General features: G+C 42.3%; 2 protein-coding genes across 2 annotated transcripts in view; both read right to left on the bottom strand.

Annotated features, from left to right (window-relative positions):
• Positions 1–20,884, bottom strand: part of LOC126022053 (NKG2-A/NKG2-B type II integral membrane protein-like) — a gene marked incomplete at its 3' end in the record, with an annotated part of 468,997 nt that overhangs the window by 17,418 nt on the left and 430,695 nt on the right. The window lies entirely within an intron of this gene.
• On the bottom strand, positions 4,016–9,658 carry LOC126022266 (tubulin alpha-1B chain-like). The gene is made up of 3 exons (XM_049783128.1): positions 9,439–9,658; positions 9,136–9,284; positions 4,016–5,071 (listed from the first exon to the last, which is right to left on the bottom strand). Exons 1-3 carry the CDS (start codon positions 9,557–9,559, stop codon positions 4,091–4,093), a joined length of 1,251 nt encoding a protein of 416 aa, XP_049639085.1. The 5' UTR covers positions 9,560–9,658; the 3' UTR covers positions 4,016–4,090.

Below are 20,884 nucleotides of genomic sequence, written 5' to 3'. Positions count from 1 at the left end.
GAGTTCCTCTCTGAGGTTGTACTGCCTGCCTTGTAAAGGATCCTTTTCATTCCAAACTTTATGTGCTCAGTCCAAAGAAATCTTGCCCATCTGATTAGCAGCAATAGCTGGCTTTCTATTCAGGGACAAGGCTGGACGGGGCTTCATAGGGTAGGTCATGGAAGACTGACCTCAAACAAAAATCAACCACATGGGGCTGAAGCAGGGTAGGTAGTTCGGTAATTTAGATGTCCTGTGCTGCAAATTTAATCCCTGATCCCAAGTGCCGCCATAGTTGCTGAGTACAATGCTGGCAGCAAATTTAATCCCTGATCCCAAGTGCCACCATAGTTGCTGAGTACAATGCTGGCAGCTCTCACTCACCACAATCCAGTGATCTTGGTACCATATGTGATTTGTGGCTATACTGTAGCTTGCTGTGAGCACCTTAAGAGGTCCACTTTACTAGAGCACCCTGAAAATAAGCACTAAGGACAGGAAATGTGGTTCCTTGTGATTACATGTATGAATATACTACCAACAGAATGTGAGCACAGCAAAGGGAGTACATCCCTTTGTGGGAGCACACAGCAACTAAATCTGAGCATCAGATATGTGTATAAGCTCTGACCATGAAAGCAGTGACAGGGAAGAATTCTTATTTTACATGTTTGAATGGAAATAATTGGCTATTTCACCAACAAAATGAGTTTATGTGAGAATATTTATTTGGAAAATACAATTACTTTATAGGAGACATGCAGACAACCCCTCCCACAAAGGAAAAAAAGGAACATCCCTGTAAACAGCCTTTAGAGGAGCTCTTAATGATGGGGAAAAAAGCACTTTTGGGACCAAAGAGATAGCACAGAGGTAGGGTGTTTGCCTTGTATGTGGTCGACTCGGGATGGACCCGAGTTCAGTTCCCAGCACCCCAGATGGTCCCCCAGCCTGCCAGGAGCAATTTCTGAACAGTCAGAAGTAACCCCTGAGCACAGTTAGGTGTGCTCCCCCCTCCAACTCCAAAAAGAACATTTCTGTATCCTAGTCACTTTTTTCTCTGAGGTGCAGAAGCTTCTCAGTTTAAGGTAGAGCCATTTATTTATCTCTATTTTCACTTTTTTTACCAGTAGCATTTTCCTTAAAGATAAAGGCTGCCCCACAGAATGGGATAAACTATCCACCCAATATCCATTTGATAAAGGGCTTATCTAAGATACATAAGCTGCTGGCAGAACTTAACAACAACAACAACAACAACAAAACCACATCTAACCCCCCAAATGGGGAGAACAGACATTTCCTTAAAGAAGAAATACAGATGGCCAAAGGCACAAGAAAAATATGTTCCACATCATTAATCATCAGAAGTAATCAAAACAAATCAAAACAACAATGAAATATCTCACACCATAGAGAATGGAATACATCAAAAAGAAAAAGAACAACCAGTGCTGGAGTGGATGTGGGGAGAAAGGGACTCATTCACTGCTGGTGGGAATGCTGTCTAGTCCAGCCTTTATGAAAAACATTATGGAGATTTCTCAAAAAACTGGATATTGAACTCCCATATGATCCAGTTATACTACTCTTAGGTATATTTCCTAGAAACACACACAAAAGAAAAATACAAAAATGTCTTCTACACATCTAATTCATTGCAGTGCTAATTAAATAGCCAGAATCTGGGAACAACTCAATGCCCTTGACAGATTAATGGCTAAAGAAACTGGGATACATAAACACAATGAAATATAATTAAGTTGGGGCCGGCGAGGTGGCGCTAGAGGTAAGGTGTCTGCCTTGCAAGCGCTAACCAAGGAAAGATCACGACTGTGGTTCAATCCCCTGGTATCCCATATGGTCCCCCCAAGCCAGGGGCAATTTCTGAGCTCTTAGCCAGGAGTAACCACTGAGCATCAAACGGGTGTGGCCTGAAAAACCAAAAAAAAAAAAAAAAAAAGGAAATATAATTAAGCTATTAGTGTTGGATTACTGGTCTTACCCTAATCAATATTCATACTTCACCCAAGGGTGTGATCTGGTGATGGAATTATTAAATTATTCTCTACTTGGTATTCCTCTCCCACCCTAGGATGTGGCCTGGTTTTTGTCGATAAAAGCAGAAGTCTGAGGAAGACAGAGCTCACCCTTTGGTCATTTCCACTAAGCTGCATTCGTTCTTAGAAGCAGAAAGCTTGTGTGGTTAAATCCCTTGCTTAAGTGCTAGATTTTCTGAACCCATTCTTGTACCTTTCCACTGTGTGGATTATTTTCTACATCAACATTTGCTTCCAGACCTCTCACATTATCTTTGTTTTGGAGACCTAATTTCCAATAGCACCTTAGGAAAAATAAAGTCATAAAATTTGCTTATACTTGAATGGACATGGAGAGTATTATGCTGAGTGAAATGAGTCAAAGAAAGAGGGATAAACAGAATAATTCCACTCATTTGTGGATGTAAGTAAAACATTGTGGGGAGATATGCAGAGACAATAGAGATGAGGATTTGAAGAACCAGTCCATGGTAGAAAGCATGCCACGAGTGCAGAGTACAGTGAGAACAGAGAAAGGTCTACTATGAAAGGGACATGAATAGCACCCCTTCATTAACAGTAGTGCAAACCACAATGTTAAAGGAAAGAGATAGAGAAGGGGAGAGAGAGGGAGAGGGAAAAAGAAAAAGGGAGAGAGAATGCCTGCCCTAAATGTAGGTGTGAAGTGGGTGGGAGGGAAGAGGGCATCAGGGAGATGAGAGGGAAATTGTTGACTGCCATTGGAAAATGCCCACTGGTGAAGGTTGTTATCCATTGTATAACTAACTCAAGCATGAGTAATTTTATCTGTGGGAAAGAAAACTTGTAGTGTGAGCAACCTTGTTACCATAGTGTTTAAATAAAATATGATAAATTAAAAAAAATTATAAAAGCACTCTTCTTCTGAGGTTAGCAACAGCATCACTTTTGATCAGAAAGGTCAAGATTACATTGGATTATGTAGTTTGCTGACTGAACATACCTGCAAGGTTCTCAGCTAATTTTAGCAGGATACTTTTCATTAGAACTTGGTTCTTTTGGAATAAATGCTCTAAAACCCCAGCAGAGTGGAAGCATCTGACTGTAAGCAAATCTGATGTTGTGCTTGCATGCAAAACATGCTCATCAATGCAGCAGCAGGAAGAGATGGGTAAAGATAGTAACACATGTGAAATGATGGAAATACATCAGAATCAATTATCCAATTAAGTTTAATGTGTCTCCTCCACCTCCTAGTCTGACATCCTGACTGATAACCAATTATATACCAACTCACTTTTTCATGACAGCCACCATTTCCTAGTTTTTATCCATTGCTCCGTTCTACCCAAAGTACTAGTCACTAAGCTCTCCAGCCACCGATAGGGCTCATGTGCTCACCCCAGCCTAACCCCCTTTTATCTGTTTCCTCTTTAAGAACATTGTTTCTGAGTAGTGCTAGAACCATCTAAACTAGGGAACTCTTCCCCACTTACCCTTACATATACCTACTTTAAATACTCTCTTGTCATACATATACTAAATCAAGTACTAGAAAAAACACTCACACAAAACCCATTATTTAGCCAGCTTCAACTTCTTCAATAATTTTTATTCTATTATTAAAACCTCACAATGTGAGATAGTTGATCTTCAACCTTCCACCTATCACTCCACTAGTGTTACACTTCCTGTCACCAATGCCCTTTCCCTCCAGCACAATGCCATGGCAGCATTTAGCTAAAGTAGGGAAGAAACTATTTCAAGCTCATCACTAACTTTGATTAATAGCAACAGCTTTAGAGGCTTGGCTTGATTTGAATATTCAATTTCACCTTTATATTGGCTGTTATTAAGTCCCCAAATGTCACTATGTTGTAGTATATCGATTGGCAACTTAATAAATATGGTAATGTAAGGCCCATCTGAGATCTAGATTCCAGTCTCCTCTATCCCCATAAGCATTTAATAGGATATAAAAGAAACCATTCTGACACTTAGAACACTGAAAACCATACTTTTATTAATAGTTTAGAATCAGTGGACAACAAAAGACAATCCAAAACAACAGGAATATAAAACTAGAAGGCAGATTAATATTCTTCCTCCTCCTCCTCCTCCTCCCCATCAGCACTATCTGCTCCAACCTCTTCGTAATCCTTCTCAAGGGCAGCCATGTCCTCACGAGCCTCAGAGAACTCTCCCTCTTCCATGCCTTCACCCACATACCAGTGAACAAAGGCACGCTTGGCATACATCAGATCAAACTTGTGGTTGAGGCGAGACCAGGCCTCAGCAATGGCTGTGGTGTTGCTCAGCAAGCAAACAGCTCGCTGTACTTTGGCCAGGTCCCCCCCAGGAACCACAGTGGGAGGCTGGTAATTAATACCAACTTTGAAGCCAGTGGGACACCAATCCACAAACTGGATGCTGCGCTTGGTCTTGATGGTGGCAATGGCAGCGTTGACATCTTTGGGGACCACATCACCACGGTATAACAGGCAACAAGCCATGTATTTACCATGGCGAGGGTCGCACTTCACCATCTGGTTGGCTGGCTCAAAGCATGCATTGGTGATCTCTGCAACAGAAAGCTGTTCATGGTAGGCTTTCTCAGCAGAGATGACAGGGGCATATGTGGCCAGAGGGAAATGAATTCGGGGATAGGGCACCAGGTTGGTCTGGAATTCTGTCAGATCGACATTCAGGGCCCCATCAAATCGGAGAGAAGCCGTGATGGAGGACACAATCTGGCTAATAAGGCGGTTCAGGTGAGTGTAGGTCGGGCGCTCGATATCAAGGTTTCTACAACATATGTCATAGATGGCCTCATTGTCCACCATGAAGGAGCAATCAGAGTGCTCCAGAGTGGTGTGGGTAGTGAGAATGGAGTTGTAGGGCTCAACCACAGCAGTGGAAACCTGGGGGGCTGGGTATATGGAGAACTCGAGCTTGGACTTCTTGCCATAATCGACAGAGAGACGTTCCATCAGCAGGGAAGTAAACCCAGAACCTGTTCCTCCGCCAAAACTGTGGAACACCAAGAAGCCCTGAAGCCCTGTGCACTGGTCAGCCTGTAGAAGAAAAGTATTAACTCAGTGAAAGCGGCAATAAATTTACAGAGAAAGTAGCAATGAATTCATGGAATCATTTCAATGATCCAGGTTTTAAAAAAGACCCTAGAGAGCTCACTGGTAGAACACCTGACTTGAATGTGTGAAGTTTTGAGTTTGATATCTGGTACCACACACTCATAAAATGTTGGCTAAAAAAGCAGTAAAACTGTTTAGTACCAAGTGTTGAAACTTTACATAACTGACTAAAAAAGGAAGGATGTAGGAAATCTAGAAAGCTGAGCACCGTGGGGTACTCAAGCTAATGCTGAACCCAAGGCATTTCATATGTAAGCAAGTGCTCTACTACTGAGCACTTAAACCAGGGGGTTTAAAATTTTTTTTAAGGAAACTGTTCATCTCTATGTGCAGATAAAAACACTGGGTTTGGGTGGAAACCACCAGGAGTGATACCTGAGTGCAGAGCCAGGAGTTACCTCTGTGCACAGTGTGTATGATCCAAAATCAAAGCAAAGAAATCATGAGGTCTAGGTTGAGATGTTTTTTGTTTGTTTGTTTGATTTGGGGGGTATTTTTTGGGGGGCCATACTTGTTGGCACTCAAGGGTTACTTCTGGTTCTGTGCTGAGATTCTCCTAAGGTTGGAGATTATATGGAGTACCAGGGATTGAACCTGGGATGGCCATGTGCAAGGTAAACTCCTTACCCCCTGTACTATTGCTTTGGCACCAGGGAGGAGTATTGAGTGCCCTTGCTGTGTATCACAAGGACATCTTTAGATAGAAAACCACCAAGGGCATATCTAGGATCACCAAACTTACATCACGGGGTATCTGTCAGTTGTTTGCAAAGCCAGATAAAACTAAACAGCCAGGTTCCAATGACCTGGTGCTAGAGTAAAGTTGGGTCAGCACAGCTCTACCAGTTCTTTGCTAATTCACTTTCAAATTTTCAAGCTTACTTCACACCTAGTAACACTTTTTCTGGCAGGGAGGGGCTCATACCCAATGTAGCTCAGGTATCACTGGGGGGATTATCTGGATGCTGGTATTGAACCTTACTTGGCCACGTACAGGGTAAGCACTATACCTACTGTTCTACTGCTCCCACACTTAAGACTTTTTGACACCCAGAGGTTCATACTGAATGCACAATAATATAAATTGCTTCTCCAGTGTCATAGGGTTAAATGAGAGGTCAATAGGCTAAATCAATCCCTGTGATTTTTATTTGGAGGTCAGAGCTGTAGCTCAGTGGTAAAGTACATGCCTCAGATGCTTAAAGCCCTGGGTTCAATACTCATCACCAAAAAAAACATTTAGAGGCTGGAGCAACAGCAGAGGGTAGGGTGTTTGCCTTGTATGTAGTTGACCTGGATTTGCTCTACAGCATCCCATATGGTCCCTCGAACCTGCCAGAAGTGACTTGAGAGGAACTGGGTGTTGTGGTTCACAAAAATAAAAATAAAATCCATTATAGTTCATTAAAAAAAAAATGAACATTTAAATACTGCTGGTGCACCAAGTTACCAGATGTTATAGTGATTTTGATTACATGTTTTTCCCACTTATTGAACTAGTCTGGCCTAAAACTGCTGTTCCATGAAAGAATAATACTACTTTACAAATAGGGATTTCTGCTAACAATAATTTTTCAAAAGTTCTCATGGTTGGAGGTAAGGAGCTAATACAATGGCCTTGCAGGTAGCCAACTCAGGATTGATCCCAGTACCCCATATGGTCCCTTGAGCTTGCCAGAAATAACACCTGAGCACAGTTGGGTGTGGTCCCATAACAACAACAAAAAAAGGTGCTCCTAGGCTGAAGTGATTGGCCAATCTGGAGTCAAACTCTGGCATTCCATATGATTCCTGAAGGAGTGATTCCTGAGCACAGAGCAAGACTAACCCTTGAAAGACCACCAGGTGTGGTCCAAAAGCCAAAAAAAGAAATGCTCAGGTTTTTGACTTCTCTAACAGACCATAATTTAACGAAGCCAAAGAAATAGCTCAATGGTCTAAGCACTACAGGATGTAGCCCCAAAATATAAATAAGATCATTCGAACCTAATATCAAGGTAAATATCAAGTCTGGCAGTTACAAGACTCTCAGTGGGCAAATAATAGAATTATCTATCACTAAAGGCCTTGCTTTCTAAAATCAAAAGTTAGACCCCAGAAGACAGAAACCATCAACAAAACAGTTGTAAGCCCCCCTTTTTAGGTGGGGGTATGTACACCCCATATTGCTCAGGGCTAGTTCTGCCTTAGGGATCAAAACTGGTTTGTGCACATGCATGGTGTACAGGTTGTCTCATCCAGTATTATCACTCTAGCCAGTGGTAAGACACTTGGGAAACTATGAAGCCATGAAAGAAGGCCATAATTTTAGAATAGACCAGCAGTGAGTATAATACCTTGCTACTCAACCTAGGCCTTCAATTCTTGGTATCTGGCAAATGCTTATTAGCTTGCTTACCTAAGGATCAAATAGTCATCTGATTGCAAGCTCTTAATTAAAATAATCCAACCAAACATAGTTTATAATTTTGGTGAGAGGAAAGATCAGTAATAGCTACTTTCTCAGTGTTCAGAATACAATGTCAGTGCTTGAGGCCACACACCAGATTCCCACAAGTAAAACAGGGGCTAAAGACAGTACAACAGGTAGGTGTTTTCCTTGCATGTGGCGCCAACCTGAGTTTGACCCACAGAATTCCATATGATCTCCTAAGACCACCAGAAATCTTAAGTATCTCCAGAAGTGGCTCCAAGACAAAATTAAAAAAAAAATGTCCCAACTTTATCCAGTTTACTATATTTAGTAATTAATGTCAGTCACAAAGAAATAGTATAGCACGTACAACTTGAGACTCTCAGCATCTCATATGTTTCTCAGAGCCCATCAGGAGTAACCCCTGAGCACTGCTAGGTGTGCAACCAATGAGTACAAATAGAGCACACTTCAACCTAACATCCAGGTTATGAAGCCGAAATGCAAAATTTCTTTTTAGTCCCTTGAGCACTTCCAGGAGTTAATTCCTAATTGCAGTCAGGAGTAATCCATGTGTGTGAACCTCTAGAAAATTCTCCCCCCTAAAAACAAAACACAACTTACCATTCTCCCATTTTTTTTAAAATAGCAGTTTACAATGCAGAAATAAAATGCATTTCTATGTTCACTGCAGCACTATTCAAAATACCTGTATCTGGAAAACTAAGTGGCCCCAGAATAGATGAGTGGGTAAAGAAACTTGTACATCTGGGCCCGGAGAGATAGCACAGCGGCGTTTGCCTTGCAAGCAGCCGATCCAGGACCTAAGGTGGTTGGTTTGAATCCCGGTGTCCCATATGGTCCCCCGTGCCTGCCAGGAGCTATTTCTGAGCAGATAGCCAGGAGTAACCCCTGAGGAATGTCGGGTGTGTCCAAAAACCAAAAAAAAAAAAAAAAAAAAAAGAAACTTGTACATCTACACGATGCAGCTGTTAGGAAAAATGGTTATAAAATTTGCTTATACATGATGAATATGAAGTCTTATGCTAAGTGTAATCAGTCAGAGGAATAGACATAGAATGATCATTCAGTTGTGGAATATATAAAAGGTTGGTATAGTAATAATATAGAGAGACAACAGAGTTGAGGACTAGGAGGAAGTTTGCCACAAAGAGCGGGGAATAGTAGTTAGGGCAGAGAAGGGACCACTATGACAATGAGAGTTGGAAATGATCCCTAGGGCAAGAATTGAGTGCTGAACAGACATTAAGTGATATGCATGACACCCCTTAGTAGCAATATTGCAATATTAAGTGCTATGCATGATACCCTTAGCAGCAATCTTGCAAACCATATGTATATGTATTTGAGTGTGAGTGTTAGAGAAATGTCCAACATGAGGCAGGCAGGGAAGAGTACAGGGGAAGGCAGGATGGAAATTGATGACATTGGAGGTAAGAAAAGTACACTGAAGGGTAAAGTCATTTTATCACTGAAAATCAGGAACAACTTTCTCTTTCAAGGTGATTCGATTAAAAAAACTTATTTAAAAAAATAGCTTGTCTCTACTCACCAGCTTACGAACTCGGTCCAAGACAAGGTCAATGATCTCCTTGCCTATAGTGTAGTGCCCACGGGCATAGTTATTGGCAGCGTCTTCCTTGCCTGTGATGAGCTGCTCTGGGTGGAAGAGCTGGCGGTAGGTGCCAGTGCGAATTTCATCTGTAAAAGGAAAATCAAGCAGTTCCCCATCAGCAATGGTCTGTACCATCATGGGCAACCAGAGATGCCCATGGAGTCCCCATGACATACTCTTGTCTCCCAGTCCTTCCCCCCTCCATCTCACACTTGGGTTACTGAGATTGAGACCATTTACCAATGACTGTGGGTTCCAGGTCTACAAACACAGCCCTGGGCACATGTTTGCCAGCTCCCGTTTCACTGAAGAAGGTATTGAAGGAATCATCTCCTCCCCCTATGGTCTTGTCACTAGGCATCTGGCCATCAGGCTGGATGTCATGTTCTAAGCAGTAGAGCTCCCAGCAGGCATTTCCGATCTGGACACCAGCCTGGCCAACATGGATGGAGATGCACTCACGCTGAGGGGGAAGAAACAAGCAGTGGGGAAAAATGTCAGAATACAGTAGCATTAGGTAGGACACAGAAATGGTTTATACCGAAATGACTAACTTCCACCTTTCTGTAGCCTGGAACAGTTTCACAAGTAAAAGCCTTGGTTGGGGTCCAGAGAGATACCACAGCAGGGAAGGTATTTGCCTTGCAAGAGGTTGAGCAAGATTAGATCCCCATATCATCCCCCAGAGCCCTCCAGGAGTAATTCCTGAGCACAGAGGCAGAGCCAGGAATGAACCCTGAGCACCACCAGGTGTGGCTGGGGTGGGGTAAGGAGAGCTTTGATAGAAGACTAATTAAAAAAAATCATTTGAAAAATCAAAGACATGTTAATATCTTAGGGACTAGGCGAGACTAGAGTCCAGATCTAGACTTTGTGGCTATATTAAATAATCAAGGTCAGAATACTAGCACTTTTGGGTGACAAACTGCTCTCCTCAAATCCTATAATATGTATTCAAAAACAGTAAAAGAGGGTCTGTAGCTGGGCACATGCCTTGCACACAGCCAGCCCAGGTTTAATCCTCAGCATCCCATATACTGCCCAAGCCAGATACTAAGCATCAATGGGTATGGGACCCCTCCACTTTAAAAAAAAAAAAAAGTGGAAAAACCGACTTGTTGACTACCTAATCACAGATAAAATTCCCCCCATTCCAGTTCTGTTCACTTTGTGATTAGGAAACTATTGAGATGGTCAGATCCTTTTTGAATTCTAATTTAAGACTTCTTCAAAGCTTCTGGGGTGGGAAAGATAGAAGTTTGCCTTGCATTTGATCAATCCACGTTTATCCCAGACACCCCAGGTTTAATCCTCCACCCTCCAGCATAGTTGGGTGTGACTCCAAAACAGGAAAAAAACACACAAAAGACTAGAGCTTCTCTCAACCTTTTAAAACTAGCTTAAACCAGAAAATACAGCTCTGACTCATGGAGAAAATGCCAGATTAGCAGCAGATAGCTGTATTTAAAGATCTGTGATCTGAAATAATGTTTTGCCACTGAGAAAAATGTAATCTTAAAGTATTTTTTCCTTTAATACCAACATGTCTGGTTGGGGTCTAGGAGATAGCTCAAAAGGCTTTACTAGTGTATGATTGACCAGATTAGGTCAATCATCCCCCAAGCACCTCTGGGAGTGGCTCAGAAAAAGAATTGAGTTTTTGGCCACAAAAATGTTCTGGGCTGTGTTTAGGACTGACTATATGAGGTGTCAGGAATCAAGTGCAAGCAAGCCAAGAGCCTTAGCCTCTCACACCCTAGGGGGGAAAAATAAACAGATATGGTGGGGAAAGAAAGACAGTTCAAACCTCCAAATGATTTAAGCATGGACCGAGGGGGAAAGGGCACAAGTTTTATGGTTTCAAGAATGTAATGATACTAGGAAAACTTCACCATGCTGATAAAGGTATTTTTCTCTTTGGCGGGGAGGGGCCACACTATCCACTCATAGGTTTAACTAGCAAATTGGTAGGGTGTTTGCCTTGCACACGGCAATTGGTCCCGAGTCTGCCTGGAGTGATTTCTGAGCTCAGAGCCAAGAGTAACCTCTAAATGCTACCAGGTGTGGCCCCAAAACAAACAAACAAAAAATCACTCCTGGCAGGCTCAGGGGACCGTAATGAATGCTGAAGGTTCAAGGCAAAAAAGTCTTACCTACTATGATATTTTGCTCTGGACCCTCAAGGTCAATATTTCTGGTTTGGGGGCTAATCACAATAGAGCTCAGGAGTTACTCCTGGCTCTGCACTAAAATTATTCCCTTCTCGAAGACTTGCATGACCATCTGAGATGCTGGGGAGGAACCCAGGTGATGCAGAGGCCCTACAATGTACCTGCTGTGATATGGCTCTGGCAGGTAATTTTTTTTTAAGTTGCCAAACTCAGTCCTCCTTAGACAAATATATATAAAAAATATAAAATATAAAATATAAAAATATATATATATAAATATATATTAAAAAATATATATATAAAATATAATCAGCTCCCCAATTTAAGGAGCAAAAGGGTTTTGAGATTGGCAGTCTTTTAAAAATGTCTCCCATTTCACTCCCCCTAAGAAGGTTTCAATTTTTAAAAAGTCATGTATAGGAAGGTAGTAAGATTTAATACCAGCTGAGATCTCAAAGGGCCTAATTCCATAACCCAATAAAACCGAAGTCACAACCTTTGATTTATAATTCCCTCCTTCCCACCCTCATTAAAACAATCAAGGTTAGCTGACCTCATCTGCAAACTGGTATCACCTGTGCCAGGCTGTGGAAGAACAAGTTAGCTCTAATGAACCCAGACTATTGACCATTGCATCATCTTTACCTTTCACTGGACTTTGGAAATGTCACAGCCTCAGAGTTAGAAGGGATAGGAGTGTCTGAGAAGAGTCACTCAATCTACGTAGGAGCCGATTTCTTTTTTGAACCCCCCAAATTTAATTGTGCACCAATTGAAATTGCTTTCTCATTTCGACTGGCTATTGTTTTGTCCTCCACTTTTTTAGGCCTATCAAGTCATGCTCTGGGCTTACTCCTGGTAGTACTGGGGACTAAGGCAAGGCAAGCACTTGACCAGCTCAGGTTCCATTTTGCCTTTCACTCTTACCTAGCTCCTAAGCAAGTGAGGTGTTAGTCACTAGAATCACTTTAAACACAAGTCAACTGTGTCTAGTAAAAAGAAAAGCAGTTAAACTAGATAGGCAACGGTTGCTTTGCTGTCCCCTTCAAACAGCCTTGTCCCTTTCTCCCTCAATTTTTTCCAGGAATCTTTCGGTATTGGGATTAAAGCACTGAAGTTGTTACAGTCAGCTGTGATTATGTGAAGGTCATAGGCTGATTATTCACTGAAAAAGCCTTTCTATAAAAGGTTACTGTTTCCACACTTTGACACACATTCCTTTTTTTCTTTTAAAAACATGGCTTAATTCACATTGACTTTCTCTAATAGGCAGTTTCCAATACTTCTATATAAATGACATATAAAATACTCAAAGCTGTGTGCGATTCATGTCTCTAAACCAAAGAACACAATGTCAGTACAAGTTTCCTCTGGCTTTTAAAAGAAAAAAATCCTTTTTATAGGCTTTAAGGCCTGGCTTCAGGAAATTACAAAGTTTGCAAGTTTGGGCAGCAGAGAGTTCCCGCATTAAAACTTTAAAAAATTTACTAGCTAGCCGCCCCTGGGTGGCACTCCCTTTTAGGGAGGGGCCACCTCCATTCCCCAAATGGACAGATGCCACTTGGAGTTTCCCATCGGTCCCAGTGACTCAGCAGCCCGTCACCTGGGAGGAGCAGGGGCACAGGAAACGCGCGTGGGCGGAGCGCTCTGGGGAATAGAACCCAGGAACCCTTTGTCTCCACCGACCCGGGGAAACGAACCCCTAGTCTCCGCCGACCCGGGGGGGAATCGTTGAAGGTTCCAACCCCAGACCCCAGAACCAGCTATCAAGAACAGGACGTCCCTTCTCCCTCCACCGACCTCAGCACCCCCAGATTCCAACACCAAGTGTCTGCCTGGACTACGCAGCTCTCCAGGTCCAGCCATGGAGGCTTGGAGGCAGATGCAGGCATTCCCACGTGCCTCCAGGTCCCGCCGCCCCTGATGGCTGCACACTCCCTCCTCCCCATACCCCTGGGGTCCCCATTCACCATGATTAGGAGTTGTCGGGTTTCCTGGGACGGGAGAAGGCGAGGGGTCGGCGGCGGAGATCTCCCGCTAACAGACTGACAAGGAGTCCGCAGAAGAAGTCCTGATGGCAGGCCGCCCCAAAGGGCCCCTATATACCCATCCTGAGCCAGGTGTGGGGGGGCGGGTCCCCGTCCCTCCCTGCCCCGCCGCCCCGCCCCCGAGCGCAGCTGCCAGGCCCCAGGGCCCGGGCCGGCTCTGCTGGGCGCTGCGCGGCGCTGATTGGAGAGTTCCAAAGTTCAAACCCAGCTCCCTGCAGAGCTGGCGGTGGAGATCTGGGAGGAGGCGCCCGGGGCCAGGAATCTGGGGAGCCTGGCTGCTTTGGGCAGGGGAGGAAAGGTGCGGGATTTAGGGGCATGGCCTGATCCCCCAAAGTCACCAGTACCAGAGCCGCAGAGGTGGCACAGCCCAGATGGTATCGACCCCCCGAAAGAAGACCCGTCTGTTTTGAGTCCTGATTCAGTGACCAACCTAAAGCGTAGGCCTCACCTTAACGCACTCGATCTACATGTAATACGTTTTCCTATCTCCTGTCAAGAAATCTGGTTCCTAATAATCGGCTGCTTCTAGGGGAGACGAAGCACTTTTCGCAGTTCAACTGTAACCATCGCCTCTTTTCCAAATGGTTCTTTTTTGTTTGACGTGTGGAAACCAGAACTGATTGAAAGCCAAGAAGTCAGCTGGCTCCTTCAGCCTTCTGGCAGAGTCCTTTCTATTCTTCTAATTCATGCTATTTGAGCTCTTGGTGTTTTTTAGCCAACACAGGATGTAAAAATTAATCAAAATACAGAATAAAAACGATGTCTTTAAGGACGAGTTAAATGACTTTCCCTCTGAAGCATAGAAAACAAAATAAAAGCAAAAAATGTGGGGCCGGAGAGATAGCATGGAGGTAAGGCGTTTGCCTTCCATGCAGAAGGTCATCAGTTCAAATCCCAGCGTCTCATATGGTCCCCCGTGCCTGCCAGGAGCAATTTCTGAGCCTGGAGCCAGGAATAACCCCTGAGCACTATCGGGTGTGACCCGAAAATCACGCCCCCCCCCTAAAAAAAAAGGCAAAAAATGGATTTTGGTTACAAGATGAGTAGAACTCAAAGTAGACTACAACATAAGTGTCTACCGTGTGGTGGCTGTATATTATGAAATTTGTAACAACTAACATCATAGTGTGTTGATAACTATTTCCGAGTAAGGGCCCCAGAGATAGGGCAATTTTCCTTGTGTGCTGCCCATGAGTAAAATACTCGATTCAATGTCAGAAGTAAGCCCTTAGCACTACCGGATGTTGTCCAAATACATAAAAAAATTTTTTAGGGGTCAGATCGATAACACAGTAGGCAGGGCATTTGCCTTACACGTGGTAAGTCCTGATTTGATTCCCGGCATCTGAGTGCAGAGCTAAGAGTAACCCCTGAGCGATGCCGGGTGTGGCCCATAAAAAAAACAAAAACAAAACATTCTGAGTCTTATTAGAACCTTGCAACTTTTTGGTTCGTTCCATAAATGGCTGTAAGTGTGAAAATTGACATTTTAGCTTCCTGGAGGATATATTCAAGAGAGGATAGGGAGAAAAGACAAACAATATAATAAGCCCATTATCATTTGTGAGAAGTGAAGAGTGCTATAGAAAAAACCATGGTGGAATGAAAGCGTGAGGGCGTGGGCAGGGCAAGGCAGGAAAAATAAGGAGGGCGTGATGACCTTAAGGACCTTGAGGACGGCAAGAGTGGGAGACATGGATTATAGGGCTAAGGTTCATTCACCTCATGGTTTGCATACTAGATCGGAAGCAACACTAAGTGTAACCTCCAAGCCCCTTCCACTCTAAAAGTGAGATTTGAACGAACAATTGAGATTTGAGGTCATCCAAGAGTCTCCCAGAGAGGAAAGTGGCCTCAGAACTAGGAGAACCTGGAGTCAAGGCCCTCAGGCACTTTTAAGGGAGCCTTTAATTTTCTACTAAGGTGGAGCTTGGAGGCTAGCTTGGCTGGGGAAAGATGATTGATAAACGTTGGCCAAATCTGTAAACTTTTTGCAAGTTACTCTAAGTCTTATGGCTTTACTCTGATATGGGAGATGAAGCGGTGTTTAAAACAGAAGTGATGGGCCCAGAGTGACATCACAATGAGTGGGGTGTTTGCCTTACACACAGAGTTCTGATTCCTGGCATCTCATATGGTCCCCCAAGCCTGCCTTGAGTAATTTCTAAGAGTCAGGATAATCCCTGAGTGCCACTGAGTGTGGCTTCCAAACAAAACAAAACAAACAAGTGACATGATTTTATTACATTTTTTATAAAGAGCATTCTAGGGCCAGAATAATACTACAGCAAAGACGGTGTTTGCCTTGCAAAAGGCCAACCTAGATTCAATCCCCGGCACCCCATATGGTCCCCCAAGCCTTCCAGGATAATATCTGAGTGCAGATCCAAGGTGTGAACACCACCAGGTATGGCCCCAAAACAAAAACATGAGGTCTCTGGTAGGTCTCAAAAAGATTTGAAAAGGGCATTGGCAGAATCAAGACTATTTAATATTTTGTGATGTTAGGGATTGAAACCAGGGTGTTACACATGAAAGGCAAGTGCTGTACCACTGAACTACATCTTTAACCAATACAGAAGGTTATTTAAGATCATATCTAATAGGGGCCAAAACAATAGTAGAGCTGGTAGGGCACTTGCTTTGCAGTGACTGATCCAATTCAATCCCAAGCATCCTTATTGTTCCCCTGAGACAACCAGGAGTAATTCCTGAGTGCAAAACCAGGAGTAGTACCTGAGTACCACTGGATATGGCCCCAACACAAAAACAAAAAAATCATACAAATCTAATAGTACAATGGAGAGAGCACTTAACCTTGCATGTAGCCAACCCAGGGTTTAATCTTCTGCGATCCATTTGATCTCCTGAGCACTGCCAGAAATAATACTTTCTGATTATAGAGCCAGGAGTTGCCCCTGAGCATTGCCAGGTATGACACCCCCACCAAATAAAAAAGATCATTGTAGCAATACATCTTTGAGATTATGAAGCAGAGGAAATGGCAAGAGGTGATTAGAGTTCATTATATTTTGAAAACAAGGGTGATATAAAGGAAATAAGGAGGGAAAGGCCAGTGAAAGAAGACTTATGATTGATCCCTATTATATATGCCATCTGATCTGTTGTTTTACAAACCTTATTTGCACATGACATTGTAGCAATACATCTTTGAGATTATGAAGCAGAGGAAATGGCAAGAGGTGATTAGAGTTCATTGTATTTTGAAAACAAGGGTGATATAAAGGAAATAAGGAGGGAAAGGCCAGTGAAAGAAGACTTATGATTGATCCCTATTATATATGCCATCTGATCTGTTGTCTTACAAACCTTATTTGCACATGACATACATTTGATTGGCCAGTTCCACAAACCCTCATTTTCATAAAGTATAACCAAGCAGGTTCAGTTACGCTAAGGTCATGTTATTATGGACTACGTGGTAGAGCTATGGTGGTCATGGACATTGCCTTGATGAACTGTTATTACTGCTGCCAAAGATTCTATATATCTATGTAAGATGTAAAATAAAGAACCATAAAACTAAAGAAATCTGGTGCTCACCATCCAATCATACAATCTCTTCATAAGAACCTAAAGTTAATCAGATTTGCTGTGGACTGGAGGACAGAGTCTAGAGAGATAGCCTAATGGACTAGTGCTCATGATTTGCTTGCTAGAGGCATAATTTTAATCCCTGGTGCTACATGATCCCCTGAGTACCACTAGAGTGAGGCCTGAGTAAAATGATCAGGAGTAACTTTCATATATCTTTGTGATAGCCCTCAAACAACAAAAAAGAGGGATAGGAGTATGGTTTCTAGAAGTTCACCTATATGAGAAAGGTTCACCAGAGAAAATTTACAATATTTTGTCTAAGTAAGTGAGACCTGGGTTTGTCATCATCAGATACAAAATATCAAAATTAGGACTGACAAGGGTTTCATTGAGAAGTTAATATACATAGGAAGGGGCCCGGAGAGATAGCACAGTGGTGTTTGCCTTGCAAGCAGCCGATCCAGGACCTAAGGTGCTTGGTTTGAATCCTGGTGTCCCATATGGTCCCCCGAGCCTGCCAGGAGCTATTTCTGAGCAGACAGCCAGGAGTAACCCCTGAGCACCACTGGGTGTGGCCCCAAAAACCAATATAAATATATATATACACACATACATATGAAGGTGGAGATGCCTAGAACAGAGCTAGATGAAAGTCTGAATTCCAAGGGGGAGAGATTTGAATAGAAAGCTACTTAATTTTTTAAAAAAATTATTAATGGGGGGGGTCAGTGCACACATGGTGATGGTCAGAGCTGTACTTGGTTCCATACTCAAGAATAACTCCTAGTGGTGCTTGGGAAACCATATGTAGTGCCAGGGATGGAACCGCAATCAACCACTCCGGATTAATTAAGAACAAATATTAAGAACTAAGAATTAATTAAGAATAAGTACCTTTGGACTGGACCATTAGTACAGTGGTGGTGGATATGGCACTTGCCTTGCAATGGCCTATTCGGGTTCAATCCTTGGCATCCTATATTGTACCCTGAGTACACTAAGAGTAGTTCCAAAGTACTGAGCCAGGAACCTCTAAGCACCAATGGGTGTGACCAAACAACATTCAAAAGTGGGGGTGGAGGGAGGGAGACAAGCACTTTAATCATTCAGCCCAAAACTTACTCCCTCCCCCTCAAAATGTACTTCTAAATGCCTTCCACAAACATGATCTTGGGCAAGTTCACTAAGAGTAGAAATAAATAGAAATAGTGGGAAGATGGGGTGGGAGAGATAGTGTAGTTCCCTGAATCTGACAAAACTGATTCTATGTGCAGAGCCAGGAGAAACTCTGAGCACTGTTGAGTGTGGCCCCAAAACAAACAGAGAAAGAAAAGAAAGAGAACCAGAGAAATTGTAGAGCAGATTGTCTTACCAAGTTCAAACCCTGAGTTTGATCCTTGGCACTCACTCAATAATGGTGTCATTCCAAGAAGAGATCCCTAAGCAGAGTCAGAAAACTGAAAAGAAAGAAAGATGAAAAAGGAAGGAAGGAAGGAAGGAAGGAAGGAAGGAAGGAAGGAAGGAAGGAAGGAAGGAAGGAAGGAAGGAAGGAAGGAAGGAAGGAAGGAAGGAAGGAAGGAAGGAAGGAAGGAAGGAAGGAAGGAAGGAAGGAAGGAAGGAAGGAAGGAAGGAAGGAAGGAAGAAAGAAAGAAAGAAAGAAAGAAAGAAAAGAAAGAAAAGAAAAGAAAAGAAAAGAGAAAGAAAGAAAGAAGAAAGAAAGAAAAAGAAAGTTAAGGGACAATTAACATAGAAGAAAAAGAAGATACCTATCTAATAATAATGTCTAAATGAGCCTTTACTCATGTGTGATGGGAAGAAGCTAGGACAAGGACTCTGTGGATTGTCTTCCTCCAGGAGAGATGGCAGACCAGAGTGAATACAACTTTCTTTTCTGATGCCTGTGTTCAGGTAATTCAGATTAAGAGTCTTTAATCACCTCTTTCCACTACTCTCCATGGATTATCAATTTAGCTAAAGTTATTTATTTCTTGGATGTCTTCATCTACAACACTCCAGGAATTATCCCTGAGTGCAGAGACAGGAGTAAACTCTGAGCACCACTGGTTGTGACCTTCCCGAGAGAAGAAAATAGGCATTTTGGATTTATATTCTAATTTTATATCATTCATTAACAAAATGTCTTTATTTTATTTTTATTACCTCATATTTGAGCAGATAATTTCTGAGAGACTGCCCTATGTATGAGGTTTTGCACTTCTAATGGCCTTTGTTTGGATACTAGTTCATTTGGTTTTCTAATAGTTGGTCAATTTTTTTTCTCTCTCTCTCTCTTTTTTTTTTTTTTTTTTTTGGTTTTTAGGCCACACCCGGCAGTGCTCAGAGGTTACTCCTGGCTGTCTGCTCAGAAATAGCTCCAGGCAGGCACGGGGGACCATATGGGACACCAGGATTCAATTCGAACCAACCACCTTTGGTCCTGGAACGGCTGCTTGCAAGGCAAACACCGCTATGCTATCTCTCCGGGCCCTTGGTCAATTTTTTTATCTCTACAAATCTCCTGACTTATTAAATCAGGATAATGTATACCATAGGATGGTTATGAAAATTAAATGAGCTAATAGGGACCCCAGGAAATAGCTCAGTACTAAAATCACCTGCTTTGCTAGTCTGAAACCATGAATTAGATCTTGGATACTCAGATATATTACCAGCATGCCCACTGTGGGGACCCTACTCAAGTCCACTGAGCCCAGTCTTGGGGATCTGCTGATTGCCCTACCCCAGTTATAGCCCTTTGTGATCTTCAGTGTACCCTGGCCAGATATGAGTTCTAGCACTGCAAATAAAGATGTGTGAACATGATACAACCTCTAAATTTTCTTTGTTTTACTTTATAGGATTCACTAGAGAAGTCCACCTCCTCCCTTGAGAACCTTTATATTTCTCTCCCTTTAAATTATTTTGGTTTTGGAATCACACCTAGAAATACTCAGGGGTACTCTCGACTCTGCACACAGATATTTCTCCTATGTGCTCAGGGACATAATGGGACTTCTGCATGCAAAGCATATGCTCAACAATTTGAGTTCAGTCCCTTCTTCAAGATGAGCTTATTTTACATCTAAGTGACAGGTTTATTTTTCTTTCTTTTTACCATTGTGAGTAAAGATTATTAGGACATTATCTTCTAGGTGTTACATTATCACTTTTGTTTTTTATTTTTGAGGGAGAGGGCTATACCCCTGTAATGCTCAGGACTTTGCTCAGAATCACATCTGATGGTTCTTGGGATGTTATACATGGTGCCACAAAACAAGAAAAACTGGAAGAAAAGGATAAATTCTTGGATGCTTACAAATTTCCATGATTCATTCAGGATGATCTAGTATAATCAAAACAGACCCATCACCACTGAGGAAATTAAAATGGTGATCAAAAGTCTTCACAAGAGCAAAGGACCAGGCCCAGATGAATTCACAAATGAAATCTTTTAAACCTTTTAAGAGGACCTTCTATCAATTCTTTTCAAGCCCTTACAGGAAGTTGAAAAAACAGAAATACTCCCAAATAATTTTTACACAGCTAACATCATCCTGATACCAAAAGTAGACAGAGATGCTGAAAAGAATAAAATAAAACAAAACTACAGACCAAAATCCCTGATGAACACAGATGCAAAGATCCTCAAAAAATTCTAGCAAATAGGATCCAAAGCCTTATCAAGAAGTTCATGCCATGACAAAGTAGGTTTCATTAAAAAGATGTAAGGATGGTTTGGCATACACAAATCAATCAACATAATACATTGTATCAACAAAAAAACATCCTACGATAAATCCTACGATCATATCAGTAGATGCAGAGAAAGCATATGATAAGGTCCAACACCCATTTATGATAAAATTTCTCAACAAGATGAAAATAAAAGGAACTTTTCTCAAGTTTCTT

This window comes from Suncus etruscus, chromosome 11, assembly GCF_024139225.1.
Source record: "Suncus etruscus isolate mSunEtr1 chromosome 11, mSunEtr1.pri.cur, whole genome shotgun sequence".
NCBI classification, from domain to species: Eukaryota; Metazoa; Chordata; class Mammalia; order Eulipotyphla; family Soricidae; genus Suncus; species Suncus etruscus.
The sequence above is the reverse complement of the archived record's forward strand: the minus strand, read 5'-3'. Positions and strand labels throughout refer to the sequence as shown.

Coding starts and splice junctions, on each gene's coding strand:
- LOC126022266 (XM_049783128.1), bottom strand. CDS start 9,559: ATGCCTAGTGACAAGACCATAGGGGGAGGAGATGATTCCTTCAATACC. Junction 9,285..9,438: donor CCTGGAACCCACAGTCATTG/GTAAATGGTCTC, acceptor TTCCTTTTACAG/ATGAAATTCGCACTGGCACC. Junction 5,072..9,135: donor TGGACCGAGTTCGTAAGCTG/GTGAGTAGAGAC, acceptor TTTCTTCTACAG/GCTGACCAGTGCACAGGGCT.